Genomic DNA, 18,110 nt, shown 5'->3' on the forward strand with positions numbered 1-18,110 from the left:
TCCTCCCTTGGGTATGGGTGTGTGTGTTTCCCTTAGCGTAAGTCAGTTTAAGCTAGCTTAAGTAGTACGTAAGCTAAGGGACCGATGACCTTAGCAGTTTGGTCCCATAAGACTTTACCACAAATTTCCAGTTTTTCCAATAATAATGTCTCGTATACAGTGAAGTTCCACGAACCCGTTTTCGGAGGCAACCTGCGAATCGTTTCCAGCCTGCTTGTTGTGGCAACAAACATTACTGGAGAACAAAATGGGAGTAAATCTCTATATGTGATATCACAGTACCACAGAAAGTGTTGTGCCACGGACTCTACAGTATTTTTCATTGCGTACAGAACGATTCCACGATGAAGATATAATCCTTCAGAGATCGTGGGCGAGAGTAAGTCTATATCAGCTATGAAACCCACTTCTGCAAACGACTGAGTCGAAAGTTATGACCGAAATGGTGCAAATTTCAAATATTCTCTTGATCTGCTGATGGTGGTGACAATCCATGTAAATGGATATTTAGAAAAAAAATTACTTGTTTGCAAAACTTGCACAAGACGCTACATACACAGTTGTCGTTACAAGGACATCTGTCACTTTCACGCAGGCATGACGACTTAACAGTAAGTTTTGTCACAACCCTTTGTTTGCACAACATTCTAAGTAGCGATTCCCCTTTACTTCCGGCGGTTCTCTCGTACACAAGTGTTTTCACATGGTCCTGCAAGAAGATATCAATCGGGATTAGATCATTTGAACGATCTAGCCACAAATCAAAACATCCTCTTCGTACCTACCATTCAGGAAATGTCTGATCCAATTGGTCATCAAAAAAATGCATCGAGTGAACTGTACCATGTTGAAACCACATACGTACACGGATATTAAGTGGGGTGTCTTCATAACAGCGTAGGGGAGTGTGTGACTGGGAACATAGCGGACGTAGGCTCAGTTGAATAAGGAGAAAACAGATACCAGGCTGAAACTTCCTGGCAGATTAAAACTGTTTGCCGGACCGAGATTCGAACTCGTGACCTTTGCCTATCACGAGCAAGTGCTCTACCATCTGAGTTACCCAATCACGACTCACGACCCGTCCTCACAGCTTCCATTCTGCCAGTACCTCGTCTCCTACCTTACAAACTTCACAGAAGCTCTCCTGCGAACCTTGCACTTCTGGAAGAAAGGATATTGCAGGTAAATGGCTTAACCACAGCCTGGGGGATGTTTCCAGAATGAGATTTTCATTCTGCAGTGGAGTGTGCGCTGATATGAAACTTCCGGGCAGATTAAACCTGTGTGCCGGACCGAATCTCGAACTCGGCTGTGAGAACGGGTCGTGAGTCGTGCTTGGGTAGCTCAGATGGTAGAGCACTTTCCCGCGAAAGGCAAAGGTCCCGAGTTCGAGTCTCGGTGCGCCACACAGTTTTAATCTGCCAGGAAGTTTCATATCAGCGCACACTCCGCTGCAGAGTGAAAATCTCATTCTGGAAACATCCCCCAGGCTGTGGCTAAGCCATGTCTCCGCAATATCCTTTCTTCCAGAAGTGCTGGTTCTGCAAGGTTCGCAGGAGAGCTTCTGTGAAGTTTGGAAGGTAGGAGACGAGGTACTGGCAGAATTGAAGCTGTGAGGACGGGTGGTAAGTCGTGCTTGGGTAGCTTAGATGGTAGAGCACTTGCCGGCGAAAGGCAAAGGTCCCAAGTTCGAGTCTCGGTCCGGCACACGGTTTTAATCTGCCAGGAAGTTTCATATCAGCGCACACTCCGCTGCAGAGTGAAAATCTCTTTCTAGATACCAAGCTATTAGCCATTCACCGACTATGTCCTTTCACAGGTTCACTGCAGACCTGGGTTGACTACTCTTCGCAATTGTAGCATAGTGGTTCCCAATAATTCATAAATGACGATTACAACCATTAGACACTCCGTCTCTCGTGAAAGCAGGCTTCTTCCGAAAAAAGCACGAAGGGCGTTCAGAAAGATATGCAACAAATTTTTAGGTAAATATCAGATGAAAAGCAGAATTGGTTTTTGAACATCGTGGGATATTCCCGCTGGTGACGCTATACGTAGCCATCAAAATGGAATCCGCAACGAAGGTGCATTACAGGCAGAGAGCAGTCATTGAGTTTATTTTGCCGGAAAACAGAGCATCGCAGATATTCATAGGCAGCTGGAGAATGTCTACGGAGAGCTTATACTGAACAAAGCACGATGAGGCGTTGCGTGAGGCGCCTGTCATCACCGCAACAAGGTCGCGCAAACATGTCCGATCCCCCGCGTGTAGGCCTACTGCTTACAGCTGTGGGTCTTACATTGTTGGAGCGTGTTCGTCGCCACAAAAAATGCAAATGAACTTCTCCTTAGCCCGCCCGGTTAGCCTTGCGGTCTAAAGCACGGCTTTCCGAATTGGGGAGGAGCGCCTGGTCCCCGGCACGAATTCGCCTGGCGGACGTGTGTCGAGGTACGGCGAGCCGGCCGGTCTGTGTATGTTTTCTAGGCGGTTTTCCATCTGCCTCGACGAATGTGGGCTGGTTCCCCTTATTCCGCCTCAGTTACACTATGTTGGCAATTGCTGTGCAAACAAGTTATCCTCGTACGCGTACACCACCATTACTCTACCACGCAAACATAGGGGTTACACTCGTCTGGTGTGAGACGTTCCCTGGGGCGAGGGGGCGAGGGGTCCACCGGTGGCCGAACCGCACAATAACCCTGAAAGAGCGGTTCGGTGTGGGGCGGCGGAGGGGTAAAGTTGACTGCTGTAGTTGTCGTGGGGTTGTGAATCACTCCGGCTGCGGTGGGGGCGGAACCTCTCCGTCCTTTCAAGGCCCCCGGTTAACGTCCAATACAAAACTTCTCCTTCTTCATGACAACGCAAGTCTCACACAAGTCCATGCATCCGAGAGGAACTCACAAAGCCTCATTCGACTGTCCTTCCTCATCCACCCTAGAGCCTGGATGTCACACCTTCCAACTTCCATCCGTCTGGTCCAATGAATGATGCACTCCGGGGAAGCAGTACGTGGATGATGGGGAGGTCTTTGTTGCAGTAAAACGTTGGCTTCGACGTCGACCGGTAGAGTGGTTCCATGTGGACATGCAACCCCCCCTTCCCCCACCCCCAGTAAGGTGTGTCGACCGGCAGAGTGGTACCATGCGGACATACAGCCCCCGCCCCCTCCTCCCTCCCAGTAAGGTGGCGTAATATAGTCGCATCGAGCAGAGATTATGCTGAAAAATGAGGTTTTGTAGGCAAAAGAGTGGGGAATAATATGGTGTAGTGTAATCCTGAATAAAACCAACCTGCTTTCAGGAAAAGTAGTCCTGCATTACTTATTGAACGTCCCTCGCACACACGCAAATGTTGAAGCAGTTAGTGTACCCTCAGATGCAAGACTTGCAACTCAACATCATTTTTCAACAAGATGGAGCTCCGCCACATTGGTCAACAGCTCTTCGCTAGTTCCTAGATAGGAAATTTCCCAATCGCTGGATCGGACGAGGAGGACCCATTTTTTATGTGGGGATTAGTGAAGGACCGTGTGTATGCGACCAAAGTGGACGATATTCCTACGTTGCGATCGTATCACTAATGCGATTGCAACAATAACAGAGGAAATGTTACAAAGAACTTGGCAAGAGACTGAATATAGACTCGATATTCTTCGTGCTACTTACGGTTCACATGTAGAGGTTTATTGATGATGATGTTGTCGTTGTGGCCTTCAGTCCTGAGACTGGTTTGATGCAGCTCTCCATGCTGCTCTATCCTGTGCAAGCTTCTTCGTCTCCCAGTACCTACTGCAAACTACATCCTTCTGAATCTGTTTAGTGTATTCATCTCTTGGTCTCCCTCTGCGATTTTTACGGTCCACGCTGCCCTCCAATACTAAATTTGTCATCCCTTGATGCCTCAGAACACGTCCAACCAACCGATCCCTTCTTCTAGTCAAGCTGTGCCACAAACTCCTCTTCTCCCCAATTCTATTCAATACCTCCTCATTAGTTATGTGATCTACCCATCTAATCTTCAGCATCCTTCTGTAACACCACATTTCGAAAGCATCTATTCTCTTCTTGTCCAAACTATTTATCGTCCTCGTTTCACTTCCATACAAGGCTACACTCCACACAAATACTTTCAGAAACGACTTCCTGACACTTAAATCTATACTCGATGTTAACAAATTTCTCTTCTTCAGAAATGCTTTCCTTGCCATTCCCAGTCTCCATTTTATATCCTCTCTACTTCGACCATCATCAGTTATTTTGCTCCCCAAATAGCAAAACTCCTTTACTACTTTAAGTGTCTCTTTTCCATATCTAATTCCCTCAGCATCACCCGACTTAATTCGACTACATTCCATTACCTTCGTTTTGCTTTTGTTGATGTTCATCTTATATCCTCCTTTCAAGACACTGTCCATTCCGTTCAGCTGCTCTTGCAGGTCCTTTGCTGTCTCTGGCAGAATTACAATGTCATCGGCGAACCTCAATGTTTTTATTTCTTCTCCATGGATTTTAATTCCTACTCCGAATTTTTCTTTTGTTTCCTTGTATTGATGATAAATAAATAAATTCTTTGAGATGCTCTACAATGTCGTGCATTTTTCATTGTCGTATCTACTGTGAGTTTTTTTCCTGGGTCTTTGAAATCAGGGAGGTTTGAGTAGGACACCCTGTAATTAAAGTCAGAAAGCAGTGTTTTCTGGGAGAGCCTGAAGGGCAGGTACAGCCACCTGATTGGAAAAGTTTTTCTGGCCTTTGCGCACAAAGGCACCTGCCAGTCAGCATGGAGAAGGTCATTCTGTTCGGGATATTATATTGAGCGCAGAACATGTTCACTGATGTTGGCCGATTGTTTTGTGAATCACTTCTTTTGCCCTTCTTGTTAACTGATATCAACAGTGCCCCCTTTGATAGAATGGCGGCAGTGGTTCTTTGGTAACGACAGGTGCTGGCGTGGGAGTGGACGGGTGACTGGGTAGAGTGGCGCACTCGGTCGCTGCCGATGCGGGCCCTGGACGTGGTGACCCGCATCCCGATGCTGCCCATCATCGCGGGATGGTGCGTCGTGGCGCCGCAGAGCCGCATGGTGCGCCAGTGGTCGCTGCCCATCAACCGGCTCATCTCCAGCGTCGCCGCCTACGTCGTCTTCCTCACCCTGCTCTTCCTCGAGTCCAACACCGACAAGAAGCTCCTGCATCGGGGACCGCCAGACACCGGTCAGTCACCATCTGTTGTTATGGTCTTCAGTCCTGAGACTGGTTTGATGCGGCTCTCCATGCTACTCTATCCTGTGCAAGCCACTTCATCTCCCAGTACTTACTGCAAACTACGTCCTTCTAAATCTGCTTAGTGTATTCATCTGTTGGTCTCCCTCTATGATTTTTACCCTCCACACTGCCCTCCAATGCTAAATTTGTGATCCCTTGATGCCTCAGAACATGTCCTACCAACCGGTCCTTTCTTCTTGTCAAGTTGTGCCACAAACTCCTCTTCTCCCCAATTCTATTCAATACCTCCTCATTAGTTATGTGATCTACCCATCTAATCTTCAGCATTCTTCTGTAGCACCACATTTCGAAAGCTTCTATTCTCTTCTTGTCCAAACTATTTATCGTCCATATTTCACTTCCATACATGACTACACTCCATACAAATACTTTCAGAAACGACTTCCTGACACTTAAATCTATACTCGATGTTAACAAATTTCTCTTCTTCAGAAACGCATTTCTTCCCATTTCCAGTCTACATTTTATATCCTCTCTACTTCGACCATCATCAGTTATTTTGCTCCCCAATTAGCAAAACTCCTTTACTACTCTATGTGTCTCATTTCCTAATTTAATTCCCTCAGCATCACCCGACTTAATTCGACTACATTCCATTATCCTGTTTTGCTTTTGTTGATGTTCATCTTATATCCTCCTATCAAGACACTGTCCATTCCATTCAACTGCTCTTCCAAGTCCTTTGCTGTCTCTGACAGAATTACAATGTCATCGGCGAACCTCAAAGTTTTTATTTCTTCTCCATGGATTTTAATACCTACTCCGAATTTTTCTTTTGTTTCCTTTACTGCTTGCTCAATATACAGATTGAATAACATCGGGGAGAGGCTACAACCCTGTCTCACTCCCTTCACAACCGCTGCTTCCCTTTCATGTCCCTCGACTCTTATAACTGCCATCTGCTTTCTGTACAAATTGTAAATAGCCATTCGCTCCCTGTATTTTACCCCTGCCACCTTTAGAATTTGAAAGAGAGTATTCCAGTCAACATTGTCAAAAGCTTTCTCTAAGTCTACTAATGCTAGAAACGTAGGTTTGCCTTTCCTTAATCTTTCTTCTAAGATAAGCCGTAAGATCAGTATTGCCTCACGTCTTCAAATATTTCTACAGAATCCAAACTGATCTTCCCCAAGGTCGGCTTCTACTAGTTTTTCCATTCGCATTAGTATTTTGCAACTGTGGCTTATTAAACTGATTGTTCGGTAATTTCACATCTGTCAACACCTGCTTTCTTTGGGATTGGAATTATTATATTCTTCTTGAAGTCTGAGGGTATTTCGCCTGTCTCATACATCTTGCTCACCAGATGGTGGAGTTTTGTCAGGACTGGTTCTCCCAAGGCCGTCAGTAGTTCTAATGGAATGTTGTCTACTCCCGGGGCCTTGTTTCGACTAAGGTCTTTCAGTGCTCTGTTAAACTCTTCACGCAGTATTGTATCTCCCATTTCGTCTTCATCTACATTCTCTTCCATTTCCAGAATATTGTCCTCAAGTACGTCGCCCTTGTATAGACCCTCTATTTACTCCTTCCACCTTTCTGCTTTCCCTTCTTTGCTTAGAACTGGGTTTCCATCTGAGCTCTTGATATCAAGATATCAAGAGCTCAGTCACCATCTAGTCACTGCAAATTCTCAATAAATATTCGGTAAAAAACTGAGTTGAACTGCAGTAGGCAACAACGTGTTTATAGCATGATCTTTTTCTATATTGCTTTCTTTCACTTCCTCACGAGAAGGCAGGCTCGCAACAAAACAGTCATAGCAACGATAAAATTATTCAAATGAAGCTATAACTGTGGGTTTAAAACTGAAAGCAGATAACAATTTGTCGGCTTAAAATAACGTAATTTTATAACTTTTAAAATTTTACAGGCTGGTGTTATCTCTCAGGTTTCTCTTTTTTGCTCGATTGATAAGTAGTGCATTTCTGAGTGTTCTGCCGAATTGTTTCCATTTTTTGCATCAAATGGAAACAACAACTCGGTAGAGTATTCGTGATTTGTACATAGGGTGACCAGACGTCCGGATTAATCCGGACATGTCCTCCTTTTCAGCTTTTTGTCCGGGGTCCGGGCGGATTTTTACAGTGTCCGGCTTTTTCGCAAAGTTGAGCATAATACAGTTAAATTTACAATTCGTCCCGTTCTATTGCTCTTTTCTTAAATACTTTTAACTATCGGCTTAGCTTTCGTGATAAACACACACGAAGGCGGTGTTAGTAGGTGGCATCAGGTTCGTCGATGTTATCGTTGATCGACCTATAAGCGAATGCAAATATCGATTATTTAAAATTTTCGTTTCGTATCTTCGCTTTGTATTGGCTTGGCTTCCTGTAGTGCACGTGTGAGTTGTGAGTGTAATTTTTAACCGAGTGAGTTATGTAAAATATTCGTCTATGCCTAAACGAAAGCGTACATTTTCTGATGTCCTTTCCTGCAAATATCCGGCTTTCAAGAAAGGGAGAAATGAATTTGAAGCGGAATGTGAGATTTGTGGAGCTGGAACGTACGTTTCAGTGGCCAATAAAGGTAAGAAATATCTCGACAGATTAACTGTCACGGTTTTATTTCATTGTTTCATAGTCATTCAATTTCTTTGTATTCGGAAGGTTAAAGTGCAGTTTACACGTCGTCAGCTGCTGCTTGAACTGTAGATGTTGGTAGCAGTGCGTCGAATTAAGGGAGGTGAATAGTCATACGTTTCTCGCTTTGTAATCAATTCCGTGTTGTTGACATAACAAAACAATTGACGCCACCCTGTCACCACAATCAATGTTTTTAATTTAAAATAAAAAATTTTGCTCTGGGAATCACCACCTGACCACCAATAACAATTAACTACTAGTTTTACCGGTAATTCCCGATAGTCACGTGACTTCAAAAATGGTTCAAATAGCTCTGAGCACTATGGGACTCAAATGCTGTGGTCATCAGTCCCCTAGAACTTAGAACTACTTAAACCTAACTAACCTAAGGACATCACACACATCCATTCCCGAGGCAGGATTCGAACCTGCGACCGTAGCAGCAGCGCGGCTCCGGACTGGAGCGCCTAGAACCGCACGACCACCGCGGCCGGCTGTCACGTGACTTGTCCAAAGCTGACGGGTGGTATCCTCATCTGCAGTTGACCCGTTTGATGTGTGTCCTCTTTTTATTTCCTTTGTCCTCCTTTTTGAAGCTGTTTATCCTCCTTTTTAAACAACTGCATCTGGTCACCCTATGTATACAACAATTCGAAAGGCACATTGATGATGAGACTGAGGCTGTTATGAGACGATGGTGATGGTGGTGTATGAGAACCATTATTTTCATGACGGAGGAAAAAATATAAATATTATATATGGGACTATGAAAGAGAAATACGCAAGCTTAAATCGAAAGCACCTTTTCGATGGGTTATGTGTAGGGTAAGAGGAGGAGGCTTCAAATGCCTCTGAGCACTATGGGACTTAATATCTGAGGTCATCAGTCTCCTAGACTTAGAACTACTTAAACCTAACTAACCTAAGGACATTACACACATCCATGCCCGAGGCAGGATCCGAACCTGCGACCGTAGCAACAGCGTGGTTCCGGACAGAAGCGCCTAGAACCGCTCGGCCACAACGGCCGGTGAAGAGGAGGAAGAAGCGAAAGGACAGGCTGGAATGAATGTAGGACGAGACTTGGTTAGACATGACTGATAGAATATACTGAATTTCAGGACGGGTCTCATCGTTGAAGAATGGTAGTCGGTTAACATTCGGGCAGGATAGGACAGAGAAGTCCTAGAGGTGTATAGAAGTTGTGATATGCGTGACGTAAGTGTAATGGAGAAGCGGAGTAGCAGGATTGGTGATTATAGAGTCAATTTTGGATGCAAGGACTCGAATTCCCAGGTAATGCATCCGTTTCTATGTCCTTCAGGAAGAGAAGTTGAAACGTCCCTTTAGAAAAATTATGAATTTCTGTCGTGGTAAACTTCTTACGTTATTTGATTTTCAAACAGCTAAGCAAAACTGAACGTACTCAGACATTTCTCTCTTTACTTATTCTGATCAACGCTAAACTGACACACACTATTTTTAGCGCAACGCAATCTGTCTCTCAATAATCCCTACAAAAGAAGGGCCCTGACTGACAATAACATATACCGTTCACGAATCACTTACCTCACAAAAATCTTCGTTACTCGAACTACTGCAATACAGCGATGGCCAATACTGCCAGCCAAATCAAATATTCTAACTACTGAGGGCACTAACTACTGATAGGCATATAGCTAGCAAATGAAAGATTTTGACAGAGAACAAACAATGTATTTATCTTAATAGTGTTCAAAAGGCATAATATATATATATATATCAGTTCATGACATCCAGTCTTACAAATTTACTGTCTCTGATGGACACACGTCCAGATCACCCGCTCTCATAACTCCGCCATCTCTCTCCCCACATCCACCACTGCTGGCGGCTCACCTCCAACTGCCCAACACTGCAATAGCAAAAATTCCAACAATGCAACCAGCCACAGACTGTACACAGCACAGTCAGCGATTTTCATATAGAGCGCTACGTGGCGTTACCAACACAAAAACGTAAATAGCCTACTTACAAAGTGTAGGAACGGGATGAGTTGAAGAGGACGCGAGTTAGGAGAGGCAGGCGGATGAAGGCAAGGCGAAATGTGTGTCAAAGAATTTGAAAAATTTAAAAGAGGCAGACATCCAGCCCACAGTGACGTACCCTGTAGGTTTGGATAGGATAAATTAGAGACTTGTAGGTAAGGATAATGTTAGAAGGATGTGGACACAGCTGCGGCGGGTTAGCAACTCATCGTGGTTAGTTCTAAGCACTTTACTCTCTTAGTGAGAAGATGGACGAGTGGAAATCAGTACAGCAGTAGAGTCGAGAGATGCGGCCAAAGAGTGCTCATTTGCTTGTCTGCGGATTATATTCCAATTTCCATCTGTTACACCATTGGTTGAAAGATTTGGGGAGGGACACGAGTGAAAGTATGATGGTATCGTGGGTAGCTACATAGGCGAAGGAAGGAAAAATGTGGTTTAGCGTTCCGTTGACGACGACGCCGTTAGAGACGGCAGTAGGCGATGTCATTAGAACATTGGTGGAGGTAAGAGGAAGTGAAGGTCTGGGAATGTCGATAGCTCACAGGCTGTTCAGAAAAGGGAACACATTTAAGCTCTGGTGCACATCTTGTAGCGTATATGACCATATCTGACACGCCATGAGTACGAGTTACCACTTGACTGGATTTTGCTGGTTACTACGAAGTTTTTCACTCTGTTTCGACAATGGTGCTGTAGAGAACTTGAAACAGAAGTGGTGCAAGATACACATAATATTTATTAAGCAATATCTACAACAGTGTGACAGCCTTGATTATACTTCAAGAAGGAGCAAAGCTAACAGATTCCATTTAACCACACGTATTTTCTGCAGCCTCAGAAAAAGTTTTTGAGTTGTTGAACTGGTATGAAACAGGGATAGGCACATCGGATCTTATGTGAGCCACTTTCTCCCAGCGGATGAGATTATTTTTTTTTTTTGTTTTGACAATAGAAAAAATTCTTCCTCTAATTAATGACAAATAGAGCATGTATAGCAGTAGTAGTTTTATTCATCCTTGGATTACTTTCTCAAGGTTATTGGTCATGTCAAGGATTAAAAGTAAAGAACAAAAAACGTAATTTCTTTAAACAGAAATATACAGAATTATTGGTTATTTTGTGCTTGTTTGAGTTCATAGCCCAACAATATTTTAACAAGGAAAAGTTCCGCCTAAATTTGTTTATGATGCGATTTCGGTATGTGCGCCGTGTTCAAATAATAGCCCACTGTGAAGTGTGACAGTCCACGTTCATTACTGTGAGGAAGACATTGTCCCATGCCAACCATTTTAACTTACTTCAAGTCATACCTGTACGTATAAGAATACATAAGATTCCTCGTCGCCTTTATAATAGGATGTGTGCCTCCACATTACAATTCCTGTCGAATTCACCTAAATACTGTACTGTTAGCACTGTCCGTGCGTCAAGTGTGACAACTGTCCGGCTCATACTCATAGCGTACATCTATCTCGGTGTTCGGAGCCACTGTCCTAACAAGCGTTAGAGATCTCGGCTGCAAAGGAGACACTCAGTTATTTTAAGTAGAGTGTTAGGGACGAAACTACTTTCGGGAAGTCCGATGTTTAGTATTAAGTAACATGGTTAGAACATCTAAAGGGCGCCGAAGCTTTGTTGTAGGTTACAGAACGCTCTGTTCAACAACCATCAACAACCAAAGTACACGTTGTTTCTGTGCTGTATAAAATGTGTACATGTCTGGAGTCGAACGCGTTACCTTACAAATTCGTTTTTGATAGTGGGATGGAGGATATTTTCATGTCATATTTTTTTGTTCTGTGATGAAACTGAACTGAGTGGAAATCGCTAGCTGCTAGGAGATGAAGTGCATCTGCTCATGAATATTGACTACCTTTCCTTCATGGCATTCTCAGAGTTGACAAAGTGCCATAAAGTAATAGGAGGCTATCTGCCATCATTCGATTACGTCTTCTAAGGCTTGGGTCAGTTGCTAGACTCTCCTCGATGGCCCAATTCAGACACCAACATGATAGGAAATAATAGCAAGAGTTAGATTAATTTTCTGCCTTTTTTGTTTTAAAATGACAGTAAATAATGTCGTGTGGCCCACAGCCTTGAACAAACATAAAGATTTGACACCATCTCGACAATTTCTCTACCAGTTTTGTTGCTTATCACTTGAAACAGTCTCTCATTTGGCCTTAACCATACCGGAAGTTCCTGAGGTTATCACCCTGAAACAAATTCGGAACTTCAGCGTCAGTAACCAGAGACACTGCTCGTTGACTACAGAGGTGAGAGATATTACACACTATCTGATCAACAGCACCCAGACACCTGTTAGTGGACATTAATATGGGGTGACTCCACTCTTCACCTTTATGAATTCTTAAATTCCGTTGGGACACTTTGAGTGAGGTATCTGAATGTCTGTGGAGGAATGGCAGCCAATTCCTCCTCAACAGCTGAAACCAGAGATGGTAGAGACATTGGACCTTGGATCTACACTAATACACATAAATTAAGGATAATTGCAGAATGTGGTGCCACACAACGTGGCACTACACAAAACTGGCGCTAATAGCATAGGCACATAGGGAACACACACGACACAGATCTGTAAGTCCTCAGTATTGGTGATAAGTTGAGAAAACCGTCCCGAAACACATGTGCTACAAAACGCCAATGTTTCCTGCGCATGTACCCCGACATCAGTATGGGATATCATAACCATGCACACGTACACAGGCGGCACAACGGGTTGGCATACTCTGGATCAGTTGGTCGAGCAGCTGCTGGTGTATAGCCTCCCATTCTTGCAGCAGTGCCTGTCGGAGCTCCTGAAGTGTCCTAGGGGTTTGAAGACGTGCAGCGATACGTCACCCGTGAGGATCAGAGACGTGGTCGATGACGTTTAGGTCTGGAGAATAGGCAGGCCACTCCATTCGCCTGATATCTACTGTTTCAAGGTACTCCTCCACGATGGCAGCTCGGTGGGGCAGTGTGTTATTATCCACCAGGAGGAAGGTGGGACCCACTGCACTCCTGAAAAGGCGGACATACAGGTGCAAAATGACATCACGATACACGTGACCTGTTACACTTCCTCTGTCAAAGACATGCATGGTGTACGTGCACCAATCATAATTCCACCCCACACCATCAAATCACGACCTCCATACAAGTCCCTTTCGAGGACATTAAGCGGTTGGTATCTGGTTCCTGGCCCACGACAGATGAAAACCCGGCGAGAATCACTGTTCAGACTATATCTGGACTCGTCTGTGAACCTAACCTGGGATTACTGTTAAAATGACCATGTACTGTGTTCTTGACACCAGGCTTTACGGGCTCTCCTGTGACCAGGAGTCAGTGGAATGCGCCTTGCAGGTCTCCGGGCGAATACACCATGTCTGTTCATTCGTCTGTAGATTTTGTGTCTGGAGACAACTGTTTCAGTGGCTGCGGTAAGGTCCCGAGAAAGGCCACCTGCAGTACTCCCTGGCCGTCTGCTGGCACTGGTGGTGAGATATCGGTCTTCTTGTGATGTTGTACACTGTGGACGTCCCGTACTGTAGCGCCTGGACACGTTTCCTGTCTGCTGGAATCGTTGCCATAATCTTGAGATCACAGTTTGTGGCACACGGATGGCCCGTAATACGACCTGCTGTGTTTGACCAACCTCCAGTCGCCCTAGTATTCTACCCCTCATAACGTTATCAATATGTGTTCTCTGAGCCATTTTCAACAAGCAGTCACCATTATCACGTCTGAAAACGTCTGCACACTTACTCGCTGCACCGTACTCTGACATGCACCAATACACCTCTGCGTATGTGGACTGCTGCCAGCGCCACTGTGCGACGACCGTAGGTCAAATGCACCGCATGGTCATACCCCGAGGTGATTTAAACCCGCAAACCGACCACCAGAGCGTTGTTTCACCATGTATCAGCATTATGCTCAATTTATGAGCATGAGTGAATGTGAAGTCGCGGGTCTAACTCATTCCAAAAGTGTTCCATTGGGTTCAGATCAGGACACTGGGGACGGCTGCCTATTTCAAGAATGCTGTTGTACAAAACCACTGCCTCACAGTCGCACTTTCATGACAGGACGCATTTTCATGCTGATACAAACACTCATCGTCTGGAAACTCTTCTCTGCTGTACATAGTCCACAGTGCTGTATATATGTTCACATCCTTCCGAATTTTGCATTTTCTTAAGCGCAATAAAGGAATCACTCCCTAACCATGAGAAACACTCCCATAGAATAAAACCACCTTCTTCGTACTCCACTGGAGGCACTACACATCATGGCAGTCACATTCTCAAGGTATTCTCCAAACTCAGCCCGTTCCATTGGATTGTCACAGGGTAAAGCGTGACTCATCATTCTAAATCACTCGTTTCCAGCCACCCACTGTCCATTGGCATCGCTCTTTGCTCCACCTCAAATGTCACTTAGCACTGACTAGAGAAGTGTGTGGCTTATGAGGAGTTGCTTGACCATTGTACCAGTATTCATGAGTAGTCTCACATTTAGGTGAAAATAACTTACTCAGCATGTCACAGTTCAGATTCTGGAAGGGTTACTCGACTGAAAATGCTATCTACACATTTACCCATCAAATAGTACAAGCCCTAAATAACAAATTATCGCCATTTGGTATTTTTTGTGATCTCTCCAAGGCATTTGACTGTGTGGATCATGCCACACTCTTAGAAAAACTCAGGTTTTATGGAACTGAAAGCTATACACACAACTGGCTTGAATCATACTTAATGAACAGAAAGCATTAGGTTGTGCTGAATAGCACAAATAATGTTGGGAGGGTGGTAAATTCTAGTGAATGGGTAGTTATCACAAAGGGTGTCCCACAGGGTTCAATCTTAGGTCCTCTGCTGTTCCTTATTCGTGTGACTGACCTCCCACTTAACGTTCAGCAAGCGGAACTAGTACTTTTTGCAGATGAGACGAGTGTTATAATAAATCCCATTCCAGAAAAAGCAGCTGAAGATATTATTAAGGATGCCTTTCAAAGAATTATTAAGTGGTTCTCAGAAAATGGACTCTCCCTTAATTTTGAAAAAAACTCACTACATCCAGTTCTGTACACTGAATAGTCATACTGACAATTGATGTAGCATATAAACAGGGCTCAGTTAACAGCGTAGATTTCTCCAAATTTTTGGGTGTTCATATTGACGACAACTTGAACTGGAAGAAGCATGTTACTGAGCTTCTCAAACAACTAAGTTCAGCTTCTTTCGCTCTTCATATAATCTCTAGTCTTGGTGATAAACAGATCAGCCTCCTAACGTACTTTGCATATTTCCACTCGATAATGTCTTATGAAATAGTTTTCAGGGGTAACTCACCAATTAGATATAACGTATTGGTTGCACAAAAGAGAGCAGTGAGAATAATTAGTGGTGTTCACCCAAGGACGTCACGTAGGCACCTTTTCAAGGAGTTAGGTATTTTAACTGCACCATCAGAGTACATATCTTCGCTAATGAAATTCGTTACAAATAATCCATCTCAATTCGCGAAGGACAGTGATGTTCATACATACAACACTAGAGGGGAAAAATGACCTTACCTATCCGTTATTGAAGCTGTCAGTTGCTCAAAAAGGAGTACATTATTCCGCAACAAAAATCTTTGATCATTTGCCCAACAACATAAAGTGTACGGCAGGCAGCAGATCAAGTTTTAAATCTAGCTTCAAATCATTTCTTTTGGACAACTCCTTCTATTTCATGGGCGAGTTTCTGTCTCAGAAATGGTAAAAAAATGTACCTCTAAATGTAGTTGCATGTGTAGAACTAAAAATTTCAGTAACATTGATATTAGCACTATTCATGTGTGTATACATATCTTGTGACATGACTTGTTCCACATCATATCGATAAAATAATCGGGAAAATGATCTACAGAACATGACATAACTGAAAATACACTACTGGCCATTAAAACTGCTACACCAAGAAGGAATGCAGATGATAAACGGGTAGTCATTGGACAAATATATTATAATAGAACTGACAAGTGATTACATTTTCACACAATTTGGGTGAATAGATCCTGAGAAATCAGTACCCAGAACAACCACCTCTGGCCGTAATAACGGCCTTGATACGCCTGGGCATTGAGTCAAACAGAGCTTGGATGGCGTGTGCATGTACAGCTGACCATACGGCTTCAACACAATACCACAGTTCATCAAGAGTAGTGACTGGCGTATTGTGACGAGCCAGTTGCCCGGCCACCATTGACCAGACGTTTTCAGTTGGTAATAAATCTGGAGAATGTGCTGGCCAGGGCAGCAGTCGAACATTTTCTGTATCCAGAAAGGCCCGTACAGGACCTGCAACATGCGGTCGTGCGTTATCCTGCTGAAATGTAGGGTTTCACAGGGATCGAATGAAGGGTAGAGCCACGGGTCGTAACACATCTGAAATGTAACGTCCACTGTTCAAAGTGCCGTCAACGCGAACAAAAGGTGACCGAGACGTGTAACCAATGGCACCCCATACCATCACGCCGGGTGATACGCCAGTATGGGGATGACGAATACACGCTTCCAATGTGCGTTCACCACGATTTCGCCAAACACGGATGCGACCATCATGATGCTGTAAACAGAACCTGGATTCATCCGAAAAAATGACGTTTTGCCATTAGCGCACCCAGGTTCGTCGTTGAGTACACCATCACAGGCGCGCAGCCATGGTCTCCGAGCTGGTAGTCCATGCTGCTGTAAACGTCGTCGAACTGCTTGTTCAGATGGTTGTTGTCTTGCATACGTCCCCATCTGTTGACTCAGGGATCGAGCCATGGCTGCACGATCCGTTACAGCCATGCGGATAAGATGCCTGTCATCTCTACTGCTAGTGATACGAGGCCGTATCCAGCACGGCGTTCCGTATTACTCTCCTGAACCCACCGATTCCATATTCTGCTAACAGTCATTGGATCTCGACCAACGCGACCAGCAATGTCGCGATACGATAAACCGCAATCGCGATAGGCTACAATCCGACCTTTATCAAATTCGGAAACGTGATGGTACGCATTTCTCCTCCTTACACGAGGCATCACAACAACGTTTCACCAGGCAACGCCGGTCAGCTGCTGTTTGTGTATGAGAAATCGGTTGGAAACTTTCCTCATGTCAGCACGTTGTAGGTGTCGCCACTGGTGCCAACCTTGTGTGAATGCTCTGAAAAGCTAATCATTCGCTATCACAGCATCTTTTTCCTGTCGGTTAAATTTAGCATCTGTAGCACGTCATCTTCGCGGTGTAGGAATTTTAATGGCCAGTAGTATATATATATATATATATATATATATATATATATATATATATATATATATGTGTGTGTGTGTGTGTGTGTGTGTGTGTGTGTGTGTTTGTCTATATGTATGTATATTATGTATATGTGTGTATGTATGTATATATGTACCTTGTAATATGACTTGTTCCACGTCATATCGATAAAATAATCGGGAAAATGATCTACGGAACATGACATAACTAAAACTTACTTTTTAACTCCCTTAGAACATCGGGCTAGCTGGATTGCTGGTAGAACTCCAACTCACGAGTGATTCCTTCTCATGATTACCTCCAATTTTTTGCAACCACCCTCCTCAATGCTCAACAGTCACTGCCCGTCAGTGTATCACGTCTCCCTGATCTTGGTTTAACTGTGGTTGTTTCTTCGCGTTTTCACTTTACAAGCACGTCACAAACAGTCGATATGGACAGCTTTCGAAAGTCAAAATATCACTGATAGATCTGTTGCTCAAGAGACATCCAATAACCAGTCCACGTTCGAAGTCTGTGAGCTATCCAAACAACTATTCTGCTTTTACTGCTACTCTGCCGACGAAACAGTACTCACCGCTTGCTGTTATGAAGACAGGTCCGCCTCTCGTGACATCTACTGGTGAGTTCTGCATAACATAGAGGTATCCGAAAACCTACGATCTGATAGTGCATAATGGAAGTTTGTTGTATCCATTGCTCAATATTTTAGTTACTGTTACACAGACCAGTTCAAGCCTATCTTGTGTAATGACTTTTGCATCACATCAGACTCAACGACATGAAGACAAAAGCTTGTTCCCAAGAAATAGGTAGGATTCTTAGCCACAAATGTAATAGCTCTCTGAAGAAGGGTATTTTCCCAGATAGACTGAAGTATGCCATTGTT

The 18,110-nt window shown here is 44.1% G+C and overlaps 1 protein-coding gene across 1 annotated transcript in view; it reads left to right on the plus strand.

Moving 5' to 3' along the window:
* LOC124596371 (short transient receptor potential channel 4-like) overlaps nucleotides 1–18,110 on the plus strand; it is a 251,939-nt gene that overhangs the window by 97,102 nt on the left and 136,727 nt on the right. Inside the window, exon 6 of the mRNA XM_047135486.1 lies at nucleotides 4,946–5,216. Within this exon, the coding sequence (XP_046991442.1) occupies nucleotides 4,946–5,216 (271 nt within the window). The remainder of the gene's footprint in view (nucleotides 1–4,945; nucleotides 5,217–18,110) is intronic.

The sequence above is a fragment of the Schistocerca americana genome, chromosome 1, assembly GCF_021461395.2.
Source record: "Schistocerca americana isolate TAMUIC-IGC-003095 chromosome 1, iqSchAmer2.1, whole genome shotgun sequence".
NCBI classification, from domain to species: domain Eukaryota; kingdom Metazoa; phylum Arthropoda; class Insecta; order Orthoptera; family Acrididae; genus Schistocerca; species Schistocerca americana.